At 41.4% G+C, this 27,459-nt stretch overlaps 3 protein-coding genes and 1 non-coding gene across 6 annotated transcripts; 2 read left to right on the forward strand and 2 right to left on the reverse strand.

The window, feature by feature from the left end:
• Positions 1-6,232: 6,232 nt before the first annotated feature.
• trnaw-cca lies at positions 6,233-6,304 on the forward strand. Its single transcript has one exon. It is a non-coding gene; the product is annotated as a tRNA-Trp (tRNA).
• A 593-nt stretch (positions 6,305-6,897) lies between these two features.
• tpst1l (tyrosylprotein sulfotransferase 1, like) lies at positions 6,898-12,755 on the reverse strand. 3 transcript variants are annotated; one of them, XM_048238164.1, is made up of 6 exons: positions 12,602-12,755; positions 11,218-11,255; positions 10,031-10,930; positions 8,358-8,559; positions 7,935-8,011; positions 6,898-7,390 (listed from the first exon to the last, which is right to left on the reverse strand). In XM_048238164.1, the coding sequence occupies exons 3-5, from the start codon at positions 10,876-10,878 to the stop codon at positions 7,976-7,978; spliced, it is 1,086 nt and encodes a 361-aa protein (XP_048094121.1). In that variant the 5' UTR covers positions 10,879-10,930; positions 11,218-11,255; positions 12,602-12,755; the 3' UTR covers positions 6,898-7,390; positions 7,935-7,975. The 3 variants fall into 3 exon arrangements, with proteins under 3 accessions (XP_048094121.1, XP_048094122.1, XP_048094120.1); XM_048238165.1 differs by lacking the exon at positions 12,602-12,755 and adding an exon at positions 12,447-12,545; XM_048238163.1 differs by having other exon boundaries at positions 10,031-11,255.
• Positions 12,756-14,573: 1,818 nt separating this feature from the next.
• Positions 14,574-21,014, forward strand: asl (argininosuccinate lyase). The gene is made up of 16 exons (XM_048235136.1): positions 14,574-14,887; positions 15,027-15,221; positions 16,021-16,104; positions 16,677-16,733; positions 16,868-16,965; positions 17,263-17,340; positions 17,836-17,913; positions 18,186-18,238; positions 18,388-18,450; positions 18,569-18,683; positions 18,928-19,012; positions 19,448-19,507; positions 19,790-19,873; positions 20,033-20,113; positions 20,208-20,314; positions 20,506-21,014. The coding sequence occupies exons 1-16, from the start codon at positions 14,855-14,857 to the stop codon at positions 20,648-20,650; spliced, it is 1,416 nt and encodes a 471-aa protein (XP_048091093.1). The 5' UTR covers positions 14,574-14,854; the 3' UTR covers positions 20,651-21,014.
• Positions 21,015-21,044: 30 nt separating this feature from the next.
• Positions 21,045-26,865, reverse strand: ca4c (carbonic anhydrase IV c). The gene is made up of 7 exons (XM_048237564.1): positions 26,833-26,865; positions 26,425-26,589; positions 23,529-23,674; positions 22,843-22,935; positions 22,692-22,758; positions 22,118-22,281; positions 21,045-21,793 (listed from the first exon to the last, which is right to left on the reverse strand). The coding sequence occupies exons 2-7, from the start codon at positions 26,567-26,569 to the stop codon at positions 21,575-21,577; spliced, it is 834 nt and encodes a 277-aa protein (XP_048093521.1). The 5' UTR covers positions 26,570-26,589; positions 26,833-26,865; the 3' UTR covers positions 21,045-21,574.
• Positions 26,866-27,459: the final 594 nt, after the last annotated feature.

Here is a 27,459-nt window from a genome sequence, read left to right on the forward strand (position 1 = left end):
GGGTGGGCTGGTAGAAATTTTGGGTGGGCAACATTCGTATTTTGTATCAAAATACTTTACTTTGTAGGTGTGTATTTTTGTAGTTTACTGCCAAATATTTATGGTAAAACCAATAGCCTACTTTTGATGATATGATGACATCATAAAAGTGCAAAACAGTGAATGTAGGTTCTGACTGGTGATGACTTTTTTTGTCCAGACTTCGTCTGAACATAATATTGAGATTCAGGAAGATGATCCAGTGCAAGACTTGTAGAACTTGTAGGTTGCTCACACACACAATGCCCCTCTCATATATCATAATTTCCCAACTATTAGCCAACATTTCTTCAAATTTCTTTCCTTTCAATGCGGCTTCTTGAGAACCATTGCTCCCTGCAATCATTGCAACATTGACGATGTCAGAGACTTGTCTCCACTTTGTACCACTTGACAATTTCAGATTTTGAGTGCATCTCTGATACAGTATTAAAGCGTGAGATAACAGGCCTACAGGTAACATGAAGATCAGCATAGTTGATCTGTTGACTGTTTATGGCGTGTCTCGTAGGCAGAGAAAAGCTGTTGCTCTCAAATACTGTCCACTTAATCAACAGAGTCAGTGTACTGATGAAGGAGTAGATAGCATTGGCAGTCAGGAAACAATGTTTGTGGGCCTACCTACCTTTGCTGTAGGCCTAAATACATTTACACATTCTTATGACTGCAATTTTTGATGTTTGCAGGCATTGCTACTTTGTTTACTAAAGCCACCTATGATTTTTAAACTATCATCTCCTCTCATCGCTGATTGGGCAGCTAATCTGCCAACCAATGGAATCATTAGTAAACTATGGTCGGTGTTCCGGACTAGTATCTCCCTGAAAGGAGATCTAGGTAGGCATGGCCAGGTTAGCTAAACACACCATCTTAACATAGTTTGAGACGGACAGAAATACTAAAGACTGGCCCATCTTCTGTCTGACTCATGTCAACATTATCCCATGCAGGCCTACCAAATTTCACTGTTTGACTAAAAAAAATGTATAGGCTATACCGAAAATGGATATCACCATAGGTTATTTAACTTATGTTGACAACAGAGAAAACATGTAGGCTAGCATATGTGGTTTCTGACAAAAGTTATGTTTTGTGCAAACATGTTTGTAGATGCATGACTACAGGCAGTCTTTTTTTTGGTAAGATGTTCATTTCCCTTTCTTTGCTTAGTTATAGCCTAGCCCAGGGGATCCCAAACTTTTCCATGTCAAGGCCCCCCAAATACCACTACAGTAGGTTCCGACCAAGGCCCCCCTTTTGCATGATGTCCTATTAAACCTATCGAAAATACTAAAAATAAATAAAGCTCATCCTCTAGCCGCAAGCACTTTGCGATGAAGGCCTACAGGCCTACAGTGTGTGAGAATTGCAATCGGGGCTTTATGCTTGATGAGAGCTAAACCAGAGACTTTCTAATAAGGAGACACAGCACTCAAAAAATCCTTCATAGAAATGCATGGGCTTAGTTTGTAACGCCAATATGGCAGTTGTCTACGCATATCACACCCCTTCCGCGGCAAAACGTTGACAGGTGAATACATTGAGCCAATCATGTGCTGTGTTGTGAATACATTGAGCCAATAAGGTGGTGTGTTGTGAAGACATCATGCCAATCATGTGTTGTGATCTTGCCGCTGGAGCAAGATTGCAGTAGATTGGTGTCGTGAAGCCTTGCGCACGCTCATTTCTGCCAAGATGGGTGCCTGATGAGTGCCCAAAAAGCGTTGCCATATGGCCGCCGAGTGGAGGGACTTGCCTAAAAGGACTTTGGCTAAACACACTCCCACACAACAACACCAGTTATGTCCATTTGCCCCAATGTAGGCCACTTGAAAAATATCTCTCCTTTTGGCTCTACTTTCAAAATGGTCTCCATTTTAGCTAGCCAGCTAAATAGCAGGAGAACTCGTCATGGACTTTACCAGGACTACACTGACAGTTTACGTGATAATGAAGGTGTTTGAATACCAGCCAATTAGAAAGATTATCACAGAAAATATAATGTTCAGATATGCGGCAGAACTAGAGGTACCGATAGCGGTAGGTAGTGGTAGGTATCATCTTACGGTAAGATCGTCCGTTTGGTTTTTCCGACTGTTTCCCGAACAGGCTCGTTGCGTGAACGCGCATGCACCGTTCTCAAGATGCTCTTAAGGGGAGCTGTCCACCTTAATAGTTCTGAAATATCCTTTAATTTGATGGTGATGTCAGGTGACTGCACTTCACAGCTATTGGGCCACGTGCCCCAGTAAAAAGATGTTTGTCCGACCGGGTACACATGTAGCCCCTACTTCCCCTTTTAAACACAAATTGCATGTTTATGTCTAAACCTCACTCCTGATCCGGGTCACGTCACCAATGCCTTGTGTTGATTTGCACGCTCAGGCCTGCACTCGCCCTGCAGACAGCAACACCTTGGATTCGGGAGTCGAGCATGCTAACAATCGAGCTAAAAGCCCAGACTGCTGGCAGCTAGCACAACTCTTAAGGCGTTGAGAAGGAAGTTTACGCAACACACATACTGCACAGATATTTACTGGCTAGCTACAGTTACACAACTGGAATAGGCCTATAAGCAGACATTAGGGGGTGTCCTCATTTATCCTCACTTTAACACACATGTAGCCTTTACATTCCCCTTTTAAACACCAATTATGACTATCAACTGGTCATGTATTTCTGCACAGAACCACTCACATGAAGTGGAAAAAATAGGCATTCATTTTATTCTCTAGCTGGGTCGCGGTTGGTTGTGCTAAAAGGCAATAACCCCTTCAATTATGACTTCTGGCAAGGTTTGTGCAAACAAATGACAGATTGAGACTTACAAACTATCGACACATTTAAGGCACCTTGCTGTGAAAAAAGATGCCAATTACCGTATTTTCCGGACTATAAGTCACACATTTTTTCATAGTTTGGCTGGTCCTGCAACTTATAGTCAGGTGCGACTTATATATCAAAATATATATAGTTTAACATGTTTTTAAATGTTAGTCAGTATAAATTGACATGAACCCTAAACATTACCATCTACAGCTGCAAGAGCGCGCTCTAGGCTTGTGGAATGAGATCGGGAGCTTGATGAACTTGCGACAGGTCTGACATTTTTTCGTACTTAAGCCCAAAAGTTAGAGGGGGTTCGGGCGTTTCACCACCGGGAAAATGTATTACTTATTGTTATGTAAATGAACAAGTTCTTCACACTTTCAGTCAGAGATTAGGGCTTGCACTATGCCTAAAACACGTGTGCCGTAAATCCTCAAATTAAGTCCTGGATTCTATTTATAGCCGGGCCTCAGATTCGGACAAATAAAGGCTGGCCCCCAAATACCCTACAAGCCGTGGTAATAATTGCCTACATTGCTCTTCTTACAGTAATATTTTATATTGTTGGTTAATACTGTTGCCAAGGAAAAGTCGTTGTCCTACACTGGGTCTCACTGTGTCCAACACGTCACTCTCAAGCTACCAGTCGCTTGCCGCCCCCCAAATAACCTACTGTAACCTATTGTTCACAGGGTAATAATTGCCTACATTGTTTCTATTTAAAGGGACACCAGGCAAGCATGATGATTTTTTCTCTACGAAACTCCCCCTCGCTTGGTCTGAAGCTCTTTTCCTTTTCTTTGCGTCTTCCGTCAAGGGTTTCTGCTTCTTCGCCGGCTCTGCCATTATACACACGTTTGCAACAATCTCTAGCGTTTCGTTAGCCTGCCTCTGTGCTGTAAACTGATCCTGCTTCGGTCGGCGGGTAGGATACACCGAACTTGCAAGTGGGATATTCTTCCTACAGGCAGTAGGGGCGGGCGAGAGAGCCTTCATTCGCCCCGTAATGAGTCATTTAACCATATACCGACTTAGGAAGATGATTAATTAACACAAAAACGTTGCCTGGTGTCCCTTTAACTCAATGAAATAAAAGAGCTCTTCTCAACATTTTATATTGTTGGTTGCTTTAATACTGTTGCCAATGAAAAGTCGTTGTCCTAATGGGTCTCAACACCTCACTCTCAAGCTACCAGTCGCTTGCTGTCCCCTACCAGAGGCTGAAGCCTTACTACATTTAGACACAATTGTTGCCGTGAGGCATTCCAGTCTACGAATTTAATAAAAATGTAGGCTAAATCATGCATAATTAAACTTATATTACTTAATGCGACTTATATATGTTTTTTTTCTCTTCATGACGCATGTTTTGACTGATACTCCGGAGCGACTTATAGTCCGGAAAATATGGTACAAAGCATTATCATCACACATAGCATGACCTGTGTTATTTGACTGAGGGGCCCCATTTAGATATCAGCGTGAATAATATAACCTATTTGACTGATGGGCCCTATTCTGATATCAGGGCTGGAGTGACTTCACGCAGAGGCTTGTGCTTCAGGGATCCCTGAACACTTGGGCCCCTGGGCCCGTTAGGCCTGTTCAGTAATCCATCCCTGCATAAGTTTGCCTGTTTAGAACTATTGAACCGTTTTGGAATTTCTGGTGTATGATATTCCATATGTAGGCTTATTTCAGTTTTAATAGCCTAAATGTTTGGGGTAAAAAAGCTGATTTACAAAGTGATTCCATGCCTCCTTGAAAAAAGTATTTTTGACTATTTACTACCCAATCCTGGTGTGCATGCGTGTGTGTGTGTGTGTGTGTGCGCGTGTGTATGTATGCCTGTGTGTGTGCATGCCTGTGTGTGTGCAGGCGTGCGTGTGAGTGTGTGTGAGCATCTGTATGTGTGCGTGCGTGTGCCTGAATGTGTGTGTGTTTATGTGTGTATGCGTGTGTGCATTTATGTGTGTGTGTTTATGTGTGTGTGCGTGTGTGGGTGGGGGTGTGTGGGTGGGGGTGTGTGGGTCTGTGTTTTTGTGTGTGTGTGTGTGTGCAAAACGGAATTCAACGAAACTTGCCATGCATTTTTTGCCATGCACATTTTGATGAGCTTTTCTGTTGTTTAGACACAGCTACAATCACATAAGATATCCAAAGTGCATAATACTCCATTGCACTTCATTCACTGAGTACCGCCAATATGGCATGCTGGGTTACCATGGTTACTGGCCAGAACGTGACGTCCGTGCAAACCCCTAATTGAGATGGCCCTATGAGACCAACATACAAAAAAACTTTGGTCATCCTAGGCCCTACGCATCAAAATGAAAATCAATGGTTCCGTGCCATTCTTGTGGGGATATATAATATGCAAGCAATGATAGCGGCAGTCATAATTATTATAATGGTATTTCATAGCACTCATAATAATAGGTATAGACCATAGACTGTAAAAAATAAGTATAGACCCTTTCAACAACGTTCTATTTGGTTCCCAATCTACTTCCTCTGCATTATGATAACATATGGAATGTTAAAACGGAAGCCTTGTGGGGCCAACTATGATGCTGATAATGGAACTCTCTTGAAGGGGTCTATTAATGTTTTTATGTCTTTATTTTTTTAAAGGATTTTTTTTTTTTTTTTTTCAACTTGCGGCCCCCCTGGCGCCTCGTGGCCCCCACTTTGAAAACCACTGGTCTAGCCTACGCTCCACATTAATGGTAGACTGGTGGCATACAAAACGGTTTATTTTCTTTCCAAACTATGCCATCACCCTCTAGTGAGAGTGCTTCCTGATTGGACGAGTGTTTTTTTCCCTTATCCAGCCTTCAAAACTGTCACATCTCAATATGTCATGTCAAAATTCTATCACAAATATGTTGATACATCCTTGGATATTTTAAGTGGGTATAGCTTCGGCTACTGTGTAGACCTACGTAGACTAAACCACTGGCCTATCCTGCATGATTGAAAATGCATTGGAGCAAATGTTGCTAGTTTTTTGTTCTGATATAGCGTAGACATAGCTTATCTATGGGTTATATAGTCCCTAAGCTACCTTTTATTTGGAGAGCTATCAAAAAATTGTTACAGTAGCCTATCGTATCGCCTGACATGGACGTAGCATAAGCCAATAATGGTTACAGTAGCCTATCGTTTAACATTAGCCTGCATGCGCCAACTTCGATAGTAGCCTATGCCTCGTTATAGATGAATGTACAGATTCGGATATAATGTAAGTGGAGCGTTTCTACCGCTGCAACACAGTTGCAAATGGAATAATATTATTTCGAAACATACAAAACTTTATTTTGCGTTTATCTTGTTTATTCCAAATATACATATCGTGATACTAGACCTCGTGGCGCAACGGTAGCGCGTCTGACTCCAGATCAGAAGGTTGCGTGTTCAAATCACGTCGGGGTCACATGGAAATATTTTTTTACATATTGCAGTGTTGTTTTACGTTTATTTTGCAATTTTATGATATGTCATACTCTATTGCCCCAATATTGCACACACCCCATAAACAGAAACACCATGGAGTCATTGCAATGCCTACAACCTCAGGCAGCTTCATTTAAAAGTTTGATGGATATCAACATGGACATTCCAACTAAAAGTATTATGCAGGTGAATTCCTAGGTTGTATGAGCAGACCTAATGTGTACTGTATGTCACGTATAACCACAGGACTATGGACTACAGACCTAGGGTCCGGACAATCTCCTTAATGACGTTTAAGATGGTTTGCGTTGCACCACTGCACACAGTTTTCTATTTCTGAGAAATAGGCTTATGTTTCTTTGTGCAGTAGGCTATGGATTGCTGTGTCATCTGAAACTTTAAAAACATAGTTCCCAGGGTGACTATTGAGCATTTATTTGTGTACAGTGTGAAAAGAACTGGTGAGCTGACACACCACTATGGAGCACCCATGCTGATTGTTCTCACTTCTGAGAGGGTGTGGTTGACAGACACACTGACTACGGTTGGTTGAAAAGGAAAAGTACCATTTGATTGAATTGTGCATGTTTATTCTTGAGTAGTCTTTAGTGTGTAAAACACATAACACATTTGAAAAATAAATCTCTCTTTAATAAATAATCTCTGAGCCCACACATCATTTGTTTGCTCCACAAAATACAATGATCAACATACAATGAAGTCTGACATGATGTCACAAAAATACTCTTGGTATTTGCATTAATACTGGATATAGATGTGCTTGATCACAAAAGTTAAATCGAAGACATAATGGCACAAAAATGTTCACTGAAATATGGCACATCTTGCAACTTGACATTCACCAAGTTAATTTTATAACCTGTGCTTATGACCGCAACTCCTTACCGGGCCTTACATGTAATTTATGATTACTGGCAATGATGAAAATTGTGTCTTCAACGGATGGATATAAACAGGTGTTATTCTGTCAGACAAAATCATCCCATGAACAAAACCAAACGCCATCCCTCATAGAGGTCCCTGGACAGAACTGCATGACATGGGTCTAAAAAAGACAAATAACAGCATTGTTACAGACTAATATTTCAACTGGAAACAAGGGATGCACAATATTGGATTTGAGCCGATATTCGATATGCTGATATTTTCAAACTCATTTTTTATTGCCTTTAAGGGTGTGTCCTGTTTTAGAATTAACCTACTGTTGGTCTAGTTGTTGCAGATACAGGCATACAGGCATTTCCTTTCAATCAAACATAAATGTATACTCTAAGAAATGTAGGGATTCACTCATTAAAAAAAAAAAATAGGTCTCATCCTATTTGAACAGATTGTAATACTGCTTCCTCTGAAACCCTCATAAATTGTGCCGAATGTAGTGTTATATTCCACATCTGACGATGCTGATAATGTAATTCTTCAGCTGTTATCTGCCGATACCGATGCCATACTGATAATATTGTGCACTCCTAAAAATAACTCAGAGAACTATACAGTATGTACCTTCAATTTTTTTTAAATATTTTTTATATAAAACACTGTTAATTAAAACTGTGGTGGAAAATGGCAAATTAAGGGCATATACATACCAATACTGGTTATCATCATGATAATCAGCTGTGCATCTGTCCTAACTGGGATCAGGACTTTCTACAATTCGGTGTAACTAAAAAGAGTAGAACAGAAACAACCATCTTTACGTAAAATTCTAGGTTAATGACCAAGATGTAGATAAACCCAAGCCATCACTTGAATTAAGATTTCAGTTGCAATTTGTGATTAAGAACATGACTAAATCCCTTTCTAGGGACACAGCAAGTAATCTCCTTCCAGGACACAAGCCCAGAGTTTTTATAACATAGGTACACACACACACACACACACCTAATCTACTCTATTTCATGACAGCTGACATAATAACATCTTTGATTAACTCTGTGTTGACTAGTGTTCACTTTGAAGCATACATTCAGAACTCTTTGGAGCTGAGACGCCACACTGTTTTCCCTCACCAGCAGGCTGCTGTTCCCATGTGAAGGCTCCTGCAGTTTCGTGTAGTCGGGGGGGTTGGCTTGAGGGTCGTAGCCAAGCCGGCTCAGCATGGGCGCGATGTCTGCCATGTCCTTCACCACGTCAGCTGGGATCTTGCCAACCCACTTCACCAAGGCCTCTGTGTTGACCGGATTCATCACTTGGTCGGTGGACCGCTCTGTTCTGAAAGATAGCCAAGTGGCCTTATTAAGAAAGCCAGATGGTGGGAACACAGCACACTGCTGTAGTAGTGAAAAGCAAGACTCGGCCTCCAAAAGCCTGCTACATTAAAAAAAGGCCTAAAAGACATTATTCTGCTGAAAGCATGATGTGATGACTAACATAACTAAAGGTTAAGCATTGTTGTAGACTGCTGCATGATACGTCAATGCATGAATCAAATATACCGACAGATCCTTCAACTAGCTTTTTCCTGTAGTAAGTAACCTTCCATCTTAGGACAATAATTTTAATGCAGAATATTTCACTGACCAATCAGCCAATGAGTGCACGGTTATAAACTTTTTAAAAAGCTTAAATGCTTTAAATGCTCAATCAATGGAATTAACGTAATCAGCCATTTTTAATGCACAGCAACTGCACAACAAAAATAATACATTGAACAATAAACTGTAGTACAGGTAACATATCAAACCAGACTTTCAGAAAACTGGCTTCCTAGCCTAAAAATACCTAAAAAAAAAAAAAAATGCATGAAGTCTGTGCTGTGCTGTGCTGCTGGACTGTAACCATACCCTGACTTACGTAATGGAAATATTTCTATGAGACATTACATTTTTTACACCCCACTGTTATAATACATACAGTATAACAGAATTCTACCAAGTAAGCGTTTGGTGAAAGAAATAGAAGGGGAGAGAGGGAAATCCTTTTTAAATGTAAGATTTAAAACAACAGACACAATAGCTGTGAAGGCTTTTTCAAATACACTAGTCCGTTTTATTAGCTGGCAAAATGATCTTGGATGCTGAGCTGCTCTTTTATCAGTTTGGCATTGAGAGGATTACATGTGCAGCACTGTCTAGATCAAGATGTTGTGCTGAATATCCAGAACATAGTCAATCAATGCATCGTTCTTCCTAGTAACATAGTCAATCAATGCATCGTTCTTCCTAGTTTGACCAGTTGCATTCAGATGTTTACTGACAGAGTTCGGAGTTGTTAGGACCTTTATCTTTACCGAATTGAGCAGCAAACTGACTCCAAAGATAAGATCTGAGGGTCATGAAGGGTCATGAAATGACACACAAGATGACAGAAATAACAATGGAAAGACATGCAACATTAACCAACATTACACCCTAGGGCTGCAACAAATGATTATTTTCATGGTCGATTAATCTGTTGATTATTTTCTCGATTGAATGATTCATTGTTTGATTGATAAAATGGTGAAAAAAATGTTTCCCAAATGTTTCAGTTTTTCCCAAAGCCCAAGATTTGAAGAAAATATTCAAGTTTAGGAAGCTGAGGTATTTCCCTTTTAAAAAAAAATACAAATTGATTATACCAAAAATCAAAATCAAAGAATCGTAGCAACCCAATTACACTGCATCTTAAAGCAATTTTTTCACAATATGTGAAGAGGAACCATACTGTAGCCCACTGCCCATGTCATCTCAGCTGGACTTACTTGGACAGAGACACCCCGCCGGCCTTCCCGATGAGCTCCTCATGGTGGAGCACGGCTGTGTCCCAGGGCAGGTCCAGGAAGCGCAGCAGTTTCTGCATGGCCAGCTGCGGCTCCAGGACTAGCTGCTCATAGCGCAGCAGCATGCACCTCTCGCGGCCGGCCTCGCGGCATTGCTCGTACATGCTCTCCGCCGCCCGGCTCCACTTGACCAGGCAGTCGCGGTAGCTGCTGAGGTCGAACCCAGTGATGGTGACGCGGCGCGAGATCATGGAGTGCACAGTGGCGCGGCCGTCGCGCAGCATCAGCACGAACTTGGCGCGCGGGAACAGGCGGCTCAGGTAGGCCAGCGACTTGAGTGTGAAGGGGTCCTTGTTGCAGAGGCGCGGCGCTGGCTCACCGTGGCCCACAATCACTTCCAGCAGGAAGGCGCGGACGGCGGCATCCAGCACCTCGTCGGTGACCCCTGCCTCTTCCAGGCGCATGCGCTCGCGCGCCGAGCGGCTCCAGGTTGAGTGCATTGCCAGCAGGCGCGGGATGACGCGCGTCTCCTCGCCACAGCGCACCAGTGGGTGAGCGTCCAGCATGGCGCGCATCAGCGTGGTGCCGCTCCGCGGGACGCCGCCCACAAAGATGAGGGGCGTGTTCTCGTCGTACTCTAGCGGGATCGCCGCCGCGCCGCTCTGGTTCTGTCCTGGGTTCTGGGAGGCCCAGGCGTAGCGTCTGGCCTGACTACCATGCCAACGCCCGCGGCTCGGACATTCCATGGTGCTCAGGCCAAGGTAGAATATTGTCACGGAGCTGATGACCACACAGGCCAGCAGCAGAATGTTTTGTGGTTTCCTCATCATGCCGTTGTGTTGGACAGAGGCAAGGATGCAGATGTTTTGGGGGGAAATTACACTATGGATTGAGACAGAGATGAAATGTGGAGAGGAAGTAGAGAGAAAAGAGAAGACGTCAAGAGAAGAGAAGGAACAAGTCAGAAGAACACCATGAGAGTGGAAGACAATTGAACAGGAATGCTGGAGGTAAGAGGTTCAAGGTCAGGAAAGGAATGCAAGGTATAGGTATGTAGGATGACAGGGGGTGGGGGGGTTCCAAATATGAGCACTAAGAGGTAAAAGACCTCTCCTCTGGATTCAGACAGGGTATCTATAGGGAGGGCTGAGTGAGAAACCTTCTCTTACTGTGGTGACCAAGATTTGCCGTTTCAGCTCCATGTTGCCTGCAAATATAAATAAAAGAAATAGAATAGAAGAAAAACATTAAAAACCCTCAAACAGATAAGTTTGCTGTGTCACCAACCAATAGCACATCTTTACCTAAAAATGACTGAGTGTAGGCTGAATGACTTACGTGACAGTTGGAAATATTTCTTCACACGCACACATGCACAAACATCCACAAATGTCCCCACTGAATTCCCCCCCTAATTTGTTCCCTGGTGGGATAAACAACCTTGCACACTCATACACAGCAGCACTTTGAGTCCATTGAAAGGAAACCACAGTGAATTCAAATTAAGAGACGTGTGTGCAACATGTCAGGGTGAATAGAAGAGCATGCTTCCTTCTCCCCACTAGGAACTCGATCTGACCGTTACCATGCCTGGGCCAAATAGGCCTACTAGAAAAATTCTCACTCTTAAAAGTCATGACAGAACTTAGACGCTATAGCCTATATGCAATAGGCTATAAGCATAGGCCTACAGTATTTGAATGTCATAGAAGCAATGTGTATGTTCAGTCTACAAGAGCTTTTCCAATATGTCATCTTGAGGGGCATTATGCATCTCAGGTTAGGGCCTACATTTTGCTGTCATCCAACAATTATCCAGTCATCAAATGAAAATAGCAGCTACGTCTAAGGGAAATTCTATCATCGTACCGTCGTACCGCTTCGGCGAGAGGGTTTTGACTAGACTATGGCATGACAAATTAGGCTACCAGTAGCCTACCAACGATACGCAATCAAATTTCTACACACTTTAGCAAAATTACATCGTGACCATAAAATTTTGGCCAAAGGGCAGATCTTTAAACAATGTAATTATATCAGATTTAAAGCAGTCAAGATAGGCTGAAGATGAACTCATCCCGCAAGCCAATGACTGATTTCTCAAACGTTTGCTAAAAACTGACATGGACGTAGTTAGACATGAGGGTTTTGCTAGCTGCATTGCCATACGGTACAGTAGGTTACAATAACTTGTAGTGGGATTAATCAAATAGCCTAGTGCAGAAAGTGATAACACACTGCATCTTAAAGCAAAAAACACATCAACAAACCGTTGAAGTTAAAGCTTAACTGTCTAGCTAGCCAGTTAGCTGTGGCATTTTAGTGGTAGCTGTCCGAATCGCACCTAATGCATTTGAAACAGTGCATTTTTTTTTCGTGCAACACAATGGATACTTGCATTGATTTTCTTGATGTTTTTAAAGTTAACGTGAAATCAAAATCGACCGTCTAGCAAGGTGCTGGCAAAGGCGACATTGTAGCATCATATCTGTAACGTTAGGTTCAATTGTGGCAATTTGCTTCCGAGGTTATGTAAGTTAGGAAATAACTTACCCAGATCTTATTCCTTTATTAAAGTTATGTAGGCCTAATCAGCTTTCCGGTCAGTGAACGGCTATATTCGGCTACTTAGGCAATGTAGATGTCGCAACATGGCATGATCATACAGATCAATGATAAAAACTTATTGTAAATTCCGGATAGAAAAAGAAACGAAGCTCGAATGTCATTGGACGAGTAAATGGCCAAAGTCGACAGTCACTTGTTTCGATGTATCTGATTGGTCGAAGGTCTCGTGGTGCCTATTTTAAAGGTATACTGTTCCCTTTTTTCATGAAATAAAAGATTTCTAGATATCTCTATATAAAGCCATTCCCAGATGGTGTTGATTCTTTCATTAGGGTTGCATTCAAGCCCCCCCTCAACTTTATCATGTCCCTATTTCAAAGTGTTTCAAAGTCCTCTACACTGAAAAGAACCACACTCTAAACATGGCATTAATTATATTATTGTATCTCTTTAGTTCCCAAACAGTGGTATATGTTACACATACACATACACACACATACTAATACATGTTTAAAGCCTCCTATGAGATGATATAGGCAATCAGATGGCAGTAGCCTATACAAATAATAATAACAAAGTTTCAGTAGGTAGGCGTCTAGCCTTCAGTAATCCTCTCGAAATGTGATTTCAGAAGTGATCAAAGCTGAAGTCTAGTGCGCTTTAGAGTAGAACCAATAATAACCATAATAAAAAAAAAACAGACAGACTGAAACAAGTCTATGCTAGGTCATTGTGATGGTGTGGAACAGATTCTTGAGGTGGCTTGTGGTGGTGCGCGCTGGGACAGATTACAATGTTTTTTTTCTTTTCCAGTGAGCTAACAGTCAAGTGTACAGTGGGAACCCTTGGAGAAAAATAGCCTATCCACAGGAAGGAGCATATGCCATTTACAGAAGCATAACCAGCATGATGTAATTCCATTGCCTCTGACACAACAGAGAAAATGCTTTATTGTAGGCTAGTGAAATTATAGATGATCATTTGGTGTTATTCACAGCTGTTGTTTTGTGGTATGATTGCTGACCAGTATTCAGACACTGTTGTCCATATAAAAGCAAACGCCAACACAGTCCATTTGCATAGGCCTACACATAGCCTCAGGTATTCCTCCTTTGAGTATTTGACAGATTGACATTGATAAGTAACCATTCCCTGACAAGACTAACATGCATATTACATGTGATAGTGTTATATGAAGAGTTCTGATAGCAATGCAAAATAAGGACTGATGAGGAAGAGGAACTAAAAGGTAAAGCTAGAAATGCAGAGCTGTTTGTTTAGTGAGACAATATCTGAATTTTCTGTTTCCTTGATGATTTGTGTATTTTTCCATGATATCTAGATTCCCTTAGATGTCTTACCAACAGGACTAAATAGACACACACAGGTGTCAGGCTAAGATCGCCATCTAGTGTATTTAAGCTTTTTTTTATTGTGTAGTCTGTATCAGCCTACCACACCACAGCAAAGAGTATAGAATTACCTCTATGGCTACTCTTTGACCACAGTCTATTCATATAATTGCTGGCACCATATTGGCCTGTATTTTGTCTAGAAACATATTCATGGGTTTCATCAGGTCCCTTTCCACAGGTGTATTTAATAAAGCATCATGCAGTCAGCATTCATAACTTAGGTTCTTGGTTTTATAGCCTACACATGTGGCCTGATGAAACCCATGAATAGGCTATGTAGCCGGTTCCTTATTCGAAATGTATAATAGGGATTTTAAATTATTTAATCACGAGATTTGAACAGACAACCAAAACTGCACAGATAGACTATGAGAATGTCTTGTAACCCCCCCACACACACTCTCTCTCACACACACACACACACACTTCCACGTTGCTCTGCGATTAAAGAAAGCAGTTTTCGATCTGAAATCTATTTTGACCCTCCTTTGATACCATACCAGAGTCAATTTTTAACAATGGGAGGGGCTAAATGAACTGAATGCGTCCTCATTGAATGCACACATGTACACAAACAGCGAGCAGGCACTGTTTGGCTTCAGTGGACAGCTGAGATAGTGACGTGACGACAATAAGTGTTCCTCAGGATTACACATCTAATGTTTTAATGAACGTATAACCTACATGCAAGTTGCAGAATAACGGTAGCCTACCCTAGATTAGAATAACGCGAGACGCAAGCTAGCTAGCAGACTACCTAATTTTTGAAAGCAGTGAACACCACCACCACCTGTTGTCAGAGTTCAGCTTTGCTTGTCTGATCATGAGTTCAACATGCGCCTGTGACAGTTCGGAGGTAAAGTCTGAATAAAAGTAATTATGTTTGACTCTGAGTAGCCTGTTTATCTGTGTACGACACGGTGTAGGTAACCAATAACCCATTGTCAAAGAGACACTATGTGTAGAGACAGCTTACAGTTGATTTTTCTCTGCAGGGATCTAAGTTGTGGGGAGGGAGATTCGCTGGTGGTACGGATGCCATCATGGAAAAATTCAACGCCTCAATTGCATATGACCAAAGAATGTGGGACGCAGACATCAGGGGCAGCAAAGCATATGTTTTGGCGCTGCAGAAGGCTAACCTGGTGACAGAAGATGAGATGAGCCAGATTGTCTCTGGTCTGGATCAAGTGAGTTTCTATCTATTTGAGTTCCTTTGATGTGTTAAAACCAGTGCAGCTTTTGTTTCGGCTACTTTGATACACATGATGTTAGTGTCGACTTGGTGGTGACACCTGTTGCTCCAAATTCTGTGATCTGTCGAATTTTGTGACTCTAGTGGGCGGGGTTTTATTGGAGTCTATGAATGTACTGAGCTGTACTGACACAGAGACGAGGCAATTCTGTTATGTGTGTAATTCTCCTAATAAACGTTGTAAATCATTTGAACACGGAACATTGACCGGGTGTGGGTATATTACTCTACAGGAAGTAATTATGTGACTATAACTCTGCAGAAAAAATGCCCTGGAGGTCACAAACTGCCTCCTTAAGTTTGTATATCAGTTTGAGGTGCCAAAAAGGATATTCAGACAATGGGAATAATGTCAGTAAAGTGTTTGCTGATGTAAATGGCAATGTATAATATCAGTAAATTTCGGCAGAGTTACAGTGACATAATTTGACAGTAGCCTATCAAAATATGTGACCTGTCCTGCTGAAGTCCACCAAAAATGGATGACAGAAAGTAATGGCCCTTTCTCTGTTGTCCACAGGACAATGGTTGCATAACCATGTGACTGCCCATTGAGCATTTGTTAGTTGCATTCACCAAACAATGCCTGTATTTTGAACATTGAATTTCAATCAGATTTGAGTGCTGGCTAAGAACATAGGCCTACATTATTGAAATTCTTGATATTAAAGAAAGATGACGGATGGCATAAAAAACATATTTCCTACTGTCCTGTGCCTACTCAAACCATGCAGGTTCATGCAGAGTGGTCTCGGGGTTCCTTTCAAATTAAATCAGGAGATGAAGACATCCACACAGCTAATGAACGACGGCTTAAGGCAAGTCACATTCATACTGTCCGTATATACTAACTTCTGCTCTGCTGTGCCTTAACATGTTCATAGAGAACATTGATGGTGTACAGTGTAGTGTACTGTCAGTGTTTCCCATACATTGACTTATTTGTGGCGGCCCACCACAATATCAACATTGACCACCACAGAATGATTTTCCAGGTTGTACTAAATTATGCTTAAATCAGGTTAGCATCATAACCACGCTGTGCTAATTTGTTAAAAACTGTTGCATTCAAGTTAATTCTGCAAACCAACCTCCACAAATGGAATTCAATTCTCTGGGAAACACTTACTGTAGTCCTATTTTGCTCCCTGTCAGTTTTCTTTGTTCCCTAGTCTTAATATTTGCCATTATTACTTTGATTACATTTACACCACAAACAAGGAGAAATTCAATGTTACCTTGGTGAAGATTTAAACTCCAGTAATCCAGTGTTTCTATTACTGGAAGGAAAAAAATAAGATCTTGAGTTTTTTCCCCCTAACGTGAGAAGCTCCCAATGCAACCCCTTGTTGCAGTCAGGTTTGTTCATGAGCTTTTTGGCTTTGTGTAGGAGCTGATTGGAGAAGCAGCAGGCAAGCTGCACACTGGGAGAAGTAGAAATGATCAGGTGAATTTCAACAGTTTGCTGAATATTTAGTTTGAAGGTGGTAGTATCTCATAATAATGTCAGTCAGTGGGGGTTTAGTGGAATAAGAGTGGAGAACACCTGCATTGTTTGTTTTTTTTTGGTTATCTTAACAGGTTGTAACGGACATGAGACTATGGTTACGGGATGCCATAGGTATTGTGAAGGGTCATGCCTTACAGCTAATTACTGCCATGGTGGACAGGGCCTCCAGGTAAATATATTTTTCTTACCACGGCCACACACACACACACACACACACACACACACAGACACAGACACAGACACAGACACAGTCACAGACACTCGTACATAAGTACATGCCATTTTCTACACACACACACACACACACACACACACACACATGCATACCAGGTCAGAAATAGTAACGCACACAGATGCACATAATAGAGTCCTCTACTTTACATAATAGAAACACCTGCAGGATGCACATCAATATCTGCTCTGTAATTTGTGTGCTGCATGCATCCACCCTTTTGCCCATGTGTAGGGAGATAGACATTGTTTTCCCTGGGTACACACACATGCAGAGGGCTCAACCAATCAGATGGAGCCACTGGATTATGAGGTAAAGTGAGTTTCTGTTTTCCAAGAGACCTATTACAGAACAAGGACCCCAATTAGACAATAGTAAACTGATTGATTAGTTCTGTGTAAACTTGACGTACAGTCCTTGACTTTATCGAAAGGTTAAGATAGAGGAAAGATATTTTAATTCCACCGCCAATCACATACACCTTTGCGGTCCATGCCACTGGAGCAGCATTGTTCATAGGCTGGTGTATAGTGCCATGGGTTGGTCCAAGTGGCATGGTTTGGCCCCATTTAAAGAGCCCGGACTGAGCTAGAACCATTGTTTTGTACACACTGGTGGAGACTTTCAGAATGAGGAAAACTGAAAAAAATTGTAATGGATTGTAATCAAGGGCTGCACCTTTTATATATTAATGACGCCAGGTACATATTCGATTTGCCATGTAGTTTGTAGAGTACTTTGTCTTGTCAAGTCTGATTATAATTGCTGTCTCCCCCTTTCTCTTTCCGTCTGTGCATTTCATTTCAGCCATGTAGTGGCCTTGAGTAGAGATGTGGAGAAACTCGATGAAATGCGCCGGCGAGTTAATGTACTGCCTCTTGGAAGGTACCCCTTTCTTTATCTTTGGGTTGGCACTTAGTTGACACTCCAAATTCACTTATATAAAAAAAAGATCATGTTTCTTGTCATCCTAGTCTTTCACAGTTCTGTATCGATGACCGTTTCAATTCCAAGTGCCCTGAAACCACTCTTAGACCACATAGAAATTGAAATGCCTGCTGAGCATTCTGGTCAAGTACATGTAGATTTTTAACTACAATATATTTTCTTTTCTTAGCTTTAGTGACCTCTTTCTTTTGACCTCTTTCTGTTTACAGTGGCGCCATAGCAGGGAATCCATTCAACATTGATCGCAAACTCCTTTGTAAAGGTTCTCAATTATAGTATCCTCACACTTGTAGTGCAGCCCATTTTACAGTCTACAGACTATAAGACCTGGATTTTTCTCTGTGACAAAAAAAATAGATATGTACTCTCTGGAGATATATACTGTAACGGTCTCTGTCTTTTTCTGTATAGAACTGGCCTTTGATTCAGTCAGTATCAACAGCATGGATGCTACAGCAGAAAGAGATTTTGTTGGTATGTATTTTACCACTTTCTTATACACAGAGGATAAGACAATTTGATATCATTGTTTTCTACACTGCATATGGCCATATGTGTGTGTGTGTGTGTGTGTGTGTGTGTGTACGTACAGCTGAGTTCCTCTTCTGGGCATCTTTAAATCTCACCCACCTCAGTAAGATGGCAGAAGACCTTATTATCTACAGCACCAAAGAGTTCTCCTTCGTTGCACTGTCCGATGCTTACAGGTAACACATGAACAATAAACAGACACACACATACATCCATACATACACACACACACACACACACACATACACACCTACAACTAAGACCAGATCACAAAGTTTTTGATGATGATTCCAATGTCCAAAAAGCTGCTTGTTGACTGTCCCGTGCTCTGGCGTGCGCTCCCTGTGTCGTGTGTCCAGTGTGTGCTTTGGGTAGTGTAGCAGTTAGAGCTCTGTGCTTGTGTGTTTGTGGCCTGAGCAGCACCGGTAGCAGCCTGATGCCCCAGAAGAAGAATGCCGACAGCCTGGAGCTTATTCGCAGCAAGGCTGGACGCGTCTTCGGAAGAGTAAGGAACTATGAACCCTAGTTTGTAGGACAATGTGGAAACGTGAAAGTGTTGCACATAAAGCTTCTTGAGAGAAGGGATGTTTGTGATTTCTTTCCACCATCTGTGGAAGAAATACAGAAGCACTATGCTTGCACAGCTGCTCTGGGTTCCGTTTCTCAGGAAAATCTTGCTTAAGAGGAACGCAGACCTCCAAATATTGTTTGTTGTTTGAGACCATCCCCAACCAAGACACTCACACAAATACAGAGAAGCTTCAGTGTTTTCATCATTCATAATAAGTGGACAATGTAGTATCTAGTGCCAGTGACTGGTTGTTAGTTTGAGAATCAAAACATGTGCCATATTTGCCAAATGGTGTCCATGTGACTTATCAGGAAATGTGGATCTCCGATTTACCACAACCTTTGACTTACCAAACACTTTTTGCCTCAGTGTGCAGGTTTCCTTATGACATTGAAGGGCCTGCCCAGCACCTACAATAAAGACTTACAGGTGAGGAATGTCAGCATATCCTGTAGGAATGTATGGAGATTGAGACCGGTGTGGTTGTTATGAGACAGATTTGTGAGGATTTAAGAATGGAAATTAATTCGCCGTCATTCATGTCTTAGTCACTGGGTTTGTCTGTTGAGTGTTAGTTGCTAGAATAACTCCTATGTAATTGCAGCTCATATGGAATATGTATACCAGTATACATATGCCTCTAAATGGCCCTGAAAGGCATAATTCACATGTAGTATTATAATAGTGCTTCATTTCCTTTACATCCTACAGGAGGATAAGGAAGCCATGTTTGATGTGTATGACACAGTTGAAGCTGTTCTCCAGATAGCCACAGGTGTAATGGCCACACTGACGGTAAGGGGTCAGGCTGACCTTTCATCCCATAGACTCTATATATACAGTCTGTTTCATCCCGATTCCTTTGTCCCTCGCTGTGGGCACCAGCTCATTATGATGCCTTCACAGGTGGCACTGGCTCTGACATATTTATTTGTTCTTAATTGTTCTTCACAGGTGAATAGCAGTGAAATGAACGCTGCTCTAAGTCCAGACATGCTTGCCACTGACCTAGCCTACTACCTGGTCAGAAAAGGGGTGGGCTTCTTTCTCTCAGTTTGTTTTCTTATTCCTGGTCCTTCCTTCCTTCCTCCTTGTTAATGATTGACCTGATGTTTCTTGTTTGCCTCAGGTGCCTTTCAGACAGGCTCATGGATGCTCTGGGAAGGCTGTAGCTCTCGCTGAGTCCAAAAAAGTCCCACTTAATAAACTTACTCTGGAAGACCTGAACACCGCCAGGTCAGCAGACTTAATACACACACACACACACACACACACACACACACACACACACACACACACACACACACACACACACACACACACACACACACTAGTCTCATTGTTCCAGACCTGCTGACATTGCTCTGGTTTCCCTTCTCCTTTTCTTCTCTCTTTCTCGTTCTTTCTCTCTCTCTCTCTCTCTCTAGCCCGCTCTTTGACAGTGATGTGTCCTCTGTGTGGGACTACAGCAGCAGTGTGGAGCAGTACAGTGCCATAGGTGGCACTGCCAAGAGCAGCGTGTTGGCACAGATAGACCATATGAAAACCTGGCTGGAAAAATACAAGCAGTAACGCACCCTGCCTTGTTATGATGAACACACAACACTCACACCACTTAGATAATGTGCCTTTATAAACCCAAACACACACCTAATGATAATAAGTTGGCTTTGTGCTGAGGTGATTTCTGGTTGCTATGTGAAGAGTACATAAAAATAATAATAATAATACTGTTACATGATTTAATGCACTCTAGTCTTAAAGGAAAGTTGTTGAAAGTGCAATGTAAACTTTTGCGTCCCAAGTTTCAGGGTTCTGATTGTTAAGTTATGGTTTTACTGGATTTGTTGATTCTTTGCACCTGTGCTTTTATTATCAAAAACATTTAGATTGACAAGTTTATGCTGCAAATAAAACACTGAAGTCTTGCATTACACTAATGTCTTGCTTTATTAGTGCTCTTTACAGCATGCCGATGTTAGTAATATCAGTGCCTGTCGAATATTGATGGAGCATTGTTTATTTTGTCAGTTACAAAAATAGTAATTGTCAATTACAACAATGTTCTATCAGTTTTACCACATTTGCTAATGCACCATATCTAGACATTGTGCCTATATATGAATTCTATGAGATTCCTATCTATTTATTGAGAATATATGAAATTCAACCTCAAGAGAGCCTACAATTACATCAACTGTGATTGTGCCTTTATAACTGGTGATCCGGCCTCTAAGTCCGCCTTTTTCCTTTGCTCTGATGGCATCACACACAATTTCCGCAACTCATTACCGCTAGGAAAAGGGGCAACCAGTATCCCAGAAAATAAATAAATAAATCATTCCCATCTCATTCAGATAACCCTAATAAGGAGACGGAACAACCAAATACCACACAGAAGCAGACATGGACCATCTGGTCATTAGCAGATAATGCATCTGCTCTGGAACGGAAACGGCAGGAAAGATAGAGAGCATGTGCGTATTTCATGTTCGCTTAGAGCGCACAATACAAGCTAACGGATACAAGGACAGAGCACAGACAGAAGGCAGACCCTGAGAGAAATGGGACAGCAGAGTCGGTCAGAGCTGAAAGCTCATCTGGCAAGGGTGAGGACCTGGACACCACTCTGCCGTTGAGCTGCTGAGCAGGCCTGAAGATGTTGGTCATGGGCTTCCCAGTCCAGTACCATACCTCCCCAGCCACTTCTACCAGCTGAGGAGGAGAGGAGAGGAGATTTACACTGACAATACTTGCTAAATGTTTTTGTTTATGGTTCTTAACAGACTTCCAATGACATCAATACACACGTATCAACACTAAAATGAGTTTACAGTAGTCATATAAACAAAATAAACAAACTTATTATTAGACTTTAATTCTAGAAGTAGAATTAACAGAATAACTATAATAACCATTTTAACATACAAAGTATATACAGTATACAGTATTTCTAAAAAAAAAATATTCTCAATTTGGAACAAAAGATTCCATACTGACTGCTGTAGTGTGTGCCTTGATGGGATCATGGTGTCTTACTTGTCTGTGACTGGCTGGCAGTGTCTTGTGGAATATGGTCCAGATAACGGCCTCGTTGCAGGCAGGGGTGGTCATGGACCCAGAGTAGCGGTAGTAGGCCGAAAGCTCATGGGCCGGAGGAATGATGTCACTCAATTTGAAGGCTGCCACTGAGCTGGTGTTTCCTGTAGCCACCAGAGCACAGGAGAAATTAATCTAGAGCACACATTAACTTCTTACCTTAAATAAATAGTTCAAGAACAAATGATCAAAGAATCTGATATCAGAAACATTTGTTGAGAACTTCATGAATGTCTGGACTGTTTAAGCCCTGCTCTGTCTTAAAAATGCCCTCATTTAAATGCTGGGCAAAGAGCAGTCAGTGTGTAAGCAAATTTCTCAATCAAATTGATTTGTGTGGCGTGAGACAGCTTTTAGCTGACCCACTGTCGCTTAGGATCTTTCTCATGGTATTAAATTTGCAAAAAGATTTTGCATATTATTATTAAGCAAGCTCTAGTTAGACTTTATACTTTGCTCTTATTTAAATAAGGGCCTAACTGTCTGACAGTTTTCCTAAGTCACCCAAGCTCACCAATGAAGCGTACTCTCCTCAGAGCTTCTAGCACCGTATCAAAGTGAGTGTTGTCCTCCTGTGATGCCTAGAGAGGACACGAGGAAGTTGGTCATGATTTTAACGGAAGCTATAGTCAAAGCAGGGGCATGTAGAATCAAGAGAGCAGCACCTCAAAGAAGAAGCCAAGCACGGCTATTCCAGCGCTGTCACTTTCAGCCTCTTCCAGAGACTGGTACTCTTCTTTGATGTAGACAATGTGGAGCTTCAGGGATGAAAACACAGAGAGATACATACACACATGTACACAGAGGACAATTTATTACCGACGATGGAGCATGGTGTGCATACAGTACTTTTCCATTACCTAAAGATAATCCAAACAACTGCAGTATTAAAAAAAGAATCAAAGAATTGAGGCACTACTGTATAAGTATAAGTATAAGTATATATACTCTTTTGATCCCGTGAGGGAAATTTGGTCTCTGCATTTAACCCAATCGGTGAATTAGTGAAACACACTGCACACACAGTGAGGTGAAGCACACACTAATCCCGGCTCAGTGAGCTGCCTGCAACAACAGCGGCACTCGGGGAGCAGTGAGGGGTTAGGTGCCTTGCTCAAGGGCACTTCAGCCGTGGTCTACTGGTCGGGGTTCGAACCGGCAACCCTCCGGTTACAAGTCCGAAGTGCTAACCAGTAGGCCACGGCTGCCCAATACTGTATGAACAATATAAAGCCTTAATTAAATACTGGCTATATGCCTACACGTTTCAACTTCTACTCTTTATCAGGGCATCAACTGCAGCATTGTTCCAGCTGTTCTCTGCATTGAGACGAATGCGAGCTGAGCTAACCTCCATGGGGTAGCGCTCTCCATCCACCGTGTGCTCCGAGCCAGGCCCAGCATTCACGCCCCAGTGCAGGTGAAACTGCAGTGCCTTGTACACACTGGGCAGGCCCCCTCCGTGGATCCTCATAGATTGTGGCAGAGCAAAATGAGCTGAAATAACAATGATATTGTTATTTCAGCACACTAAATCATCATCACACTACACTATTTATTTTATTTAAGGATATTGGAAAGTAAGTAGTAAAATGTATTTTTATAGCACGTTTATACACAGCTTACACTGACCAAAGTGCTGACTTTGACTTTACTGTCTTATAGACCCTTTCAACAATAAAAACAAAAACAATGCTTGAACGTTCTATTTGGTTCCCAATCTATGGAATGTTAAAACGGAAACAGAGACGGTTGATAAAGCCAAAATGTATCCACTTTCCACTAGATTCGCCTCTACAGAATAGAGGGCAATGGATTGTGCATGGCATAGAGGAAGATGGGAAATGTCTTAAATTGTGTTATATCTCCTCCGGAGGGTATATGCTTTCAGAAAATATATAGTTTAGGGTGTTTAATTTGTTTCCCTTAATAGTGCAGGCCAAAATGTATCTGCTGTTCACTTGATTAAGCCTATACAGAATAGAGGAGTATGTGCATAGAGGAAGATGGGAAATGCATGGTATCGAGGGGAGGAGGATGGGACATAATGTATTGATTGATGCTATATTTCATTGTACATGTACAGTGCACTTTTAGAATATGTATAGTTTTGAATGTTCTATGACTTTGGTAAAACCATGACCCATGCATAGGCATGCATTGTTAATTATTAATCTTAAACTATATTTATTAGTATAGCATTTTTGCCAGATGTCACAACAATAGAGTCACTTTTTTGGAGGCTAACTGCAGTTATCCCATCTGCACCCTTCTGTCGAATTAGGACATGATCATGTCCATCTTCAACTTTGCCTGCATTCACTAACATAAACATACTATGCTGTCCGATTATTGTTTTAGACAAAAATTGTGCAAAGTAAAGGGGCATCATACAGGCCCCTCTGATTGGACAGACAGTATATCAGTCAACCCCTGGGCAAGAGGTCAATTACTATAAGACTTGCAAAATGATGGATTGATACTTTAGTGTGATGTTTCAGTGACCTCTAAATCAGATTACGTAAACACCAAAACCACTTTCCTAGGCTGAATAATGCCTAACTATGTGTTTGTACAGATTACACATTGTGGAACACTTACATGCAAAAACCCACTTGGCTCTATTTAAATATTTAACAACCATTTCCATTGATTCAAAGGGCCACAATGTAAAAATAGACACCAATTTTGCAACAAACCAGTCTGAAATAAGCCAAAGGAATTCACTCTTTGAAAATAAAAGAATGTTCCTCAACAATGCAAGATTCTAAAATTCCATGTTAAGTTAGATGGGGTCAGATATTCTTTAGAATGTGTATTCTACAGCATTCTAATTACAGTTTTGTCAGTATTTGCTGAAGAATAATGCATAAAACAACCCTCATTTTAACATATTTCCACCAACTGGATTTTCATGGTCTTTTACTATGGTGTAAAGATCACCAATTGAAATATAAAAATGTGAAAATAAATTCTGTTGCAATTAGTTTTGGGTCAGACCTTTGCCTGGACTATTAGCTCCGTTGTGGTATTTATACAAATTAACTATACGTAATTACATTATGCCCTGTTTGCCCATGTTAACAAACAATTTCAAAAAACGTATAATACATTTTTTGTTTGTCTTGATGTAAGTAATCAACTCAGTAATTTTCATGGTGATATGTGAAGGTTAATTTTTTTCCCCTATTCACGTGAGAAAAATACTGTAGGCACATGAATAGGGTATATTTGGGTCTTTTTCTAAACTTTCCCCTATCGGGATTCTTCGGGGCTTTTTTCCCCTTACTCAGGACATATTGAGGATTCAAAATCAGTTAAGTTTGCTTGTGTTGCAATTTGTTCAACCTTGACCCCTATTTTGGCTTAAAATGACTGGACTATTATTCCAGTGACTTCGGACTGTTATGCTTCCAGACTGCCAGTGAGTGTAAAGAACTTTGTTGGCGTTGCATGCATCGGTTGTGGAGACACAGCTAAAGCGCAGTTTCACGCGAGTCATCATTGCCCTTGGACATTTTCAGCGGGTTGGAAATTGGACTAATTTTATTTTTAATTTGTATTTATTTTATTTATTAATTTGTTTGTTGTTTGTCTTGTATGTCTTGGTGTCACGGGTACGCTGGCGACTACGCCGCTCCGTCCGGCATCTTTTGCGTTTGTTATTTCTTAAATGTAGTTCTATGTCTTGGTGTCACTGGTACGCTGGCGACGACCATCCGTCCGGGCTATTGTCTTTGTTAGTCTATGATTTTGTATGTGTCAATGACAATGTCTTAGCCTATATGTGGAGCGCTTTGGGTGGCACTCTGTGCATGTTAAATGCACTATACAAATAAAACTGACTTGACTTGACTATTATAGACCCTTTCAACAATAAAACAAAAACAATGCTTGAACGTTCTATTTGGTTCCCAATCTATGGAATGTTAAAACGGAAGCCTTGTAAGGCCAACTATGATGCTGATAATGGAACTTTCTTGACGTACACGTATAGACCCTTTCAACAATAAAAACAAAAACAATGCTTGAACGTTCTATTTGGGCCCCAATCTACTTCCTCTGCATTAAGATAACATATGGAATGTTAAAAAGGAAGTCTTGTGGGGCCAACTATGATGCTGATAATGGAACTCTCTTGAAAGGGTCCATAATGAGATATAACAGTATAGGAATCATGAATCTTGAATGTACATTCATTAGGCCCACATCTGAAGAACAGATATAGAGAAAACACTTGAAATCACCTGAGTGTCCGAGGTGATCCACTGTGATGTTGCTGATGTGATCATGCCCATCGAAAGCGAATGGGCCCAGGGCTGGGTCATACTGAACTGTGCTAGTGACTATGTTAATGGGAGACTGTCTCTGCCCTCCACATTCAGGGAACATTTGGAACCACTTTTCCGGCTCTGACAACGACAAAGACAATGGCAACAACAACATCAGATCAGATGGGGGTTGGCATTAAAATAAACATAAAAAGAAAACATCTACTGGTAATAGCATAATAGACCACAGATAAACAGGAGACAGGGACCACTTTCATTATTCTCTTCAAGTTGATACGTTATGGAAGCCAAACTTAAATACACAAATCTTGCTATACATTTACTTCACCATGCCACTGACCTACTGATGCATTTGACACTTACCCTCGCATGTGTCATCACATGAGTACTGGCTGTGGTAGCTGGCGAAGTTGTATGGTGAGCACCATTACATTACATTACATTACATTTAGCAGACACCTTTTTGACCAAAGTGACTTACATATGTCAAATACAAGGGATTATACGAGACCTGGGGAACAAGGGCACAACGGTGGAAGCCGGAATTGAACACAACAGGAAACACAGCCCACTTAACACACACACACACATACACACACACACAAACATGCAAGCCGTGTGACTGTCATGGGTCACAGGAGTCCCTTTTAGCAAAATAACACTTGTGTGGTCATTAACTGGCACATTTATTTATTCTTCAGGCCTTTTGAGACACGGCCTGATAATCTTGCCGTCGGCAACATTTCCACTTGACCTTACAATGAGGTGTCACTGACGTAGCAACACAGTATAGGAACACCACACCCTCCCAGTCATAGGCCCCCTATTACCATCACCAGGCCCCTCCATTCATAAGTTGGTGTCTTCCCCAGCTGTATGAGGAGGTTTGTTTATTGATCTATTTGTTTGTTTTTGACTTCCACTCTTCTTTTCTTTGTAGCTTGAATGTCAAACCCATTTGTAAGTCGTCACTTTGGATGAAAGAACCAG

Source organism: Alosa alosa, chromosome 2 (genome assembly GCF_017589495.1).
Source record: "Alosa alosa isolate M-15738 ecotype Scorff River chromosome 2, AALO_Geno_1.1, whole genome shotgun sequence".
In the NCBI taxonomy this organism is placed as follows: Eukaryota; Metazoa; Chordata; class Actinopteri; order Clupeiformes; family Clupeidae; genus Alosa; species Alosa alosa.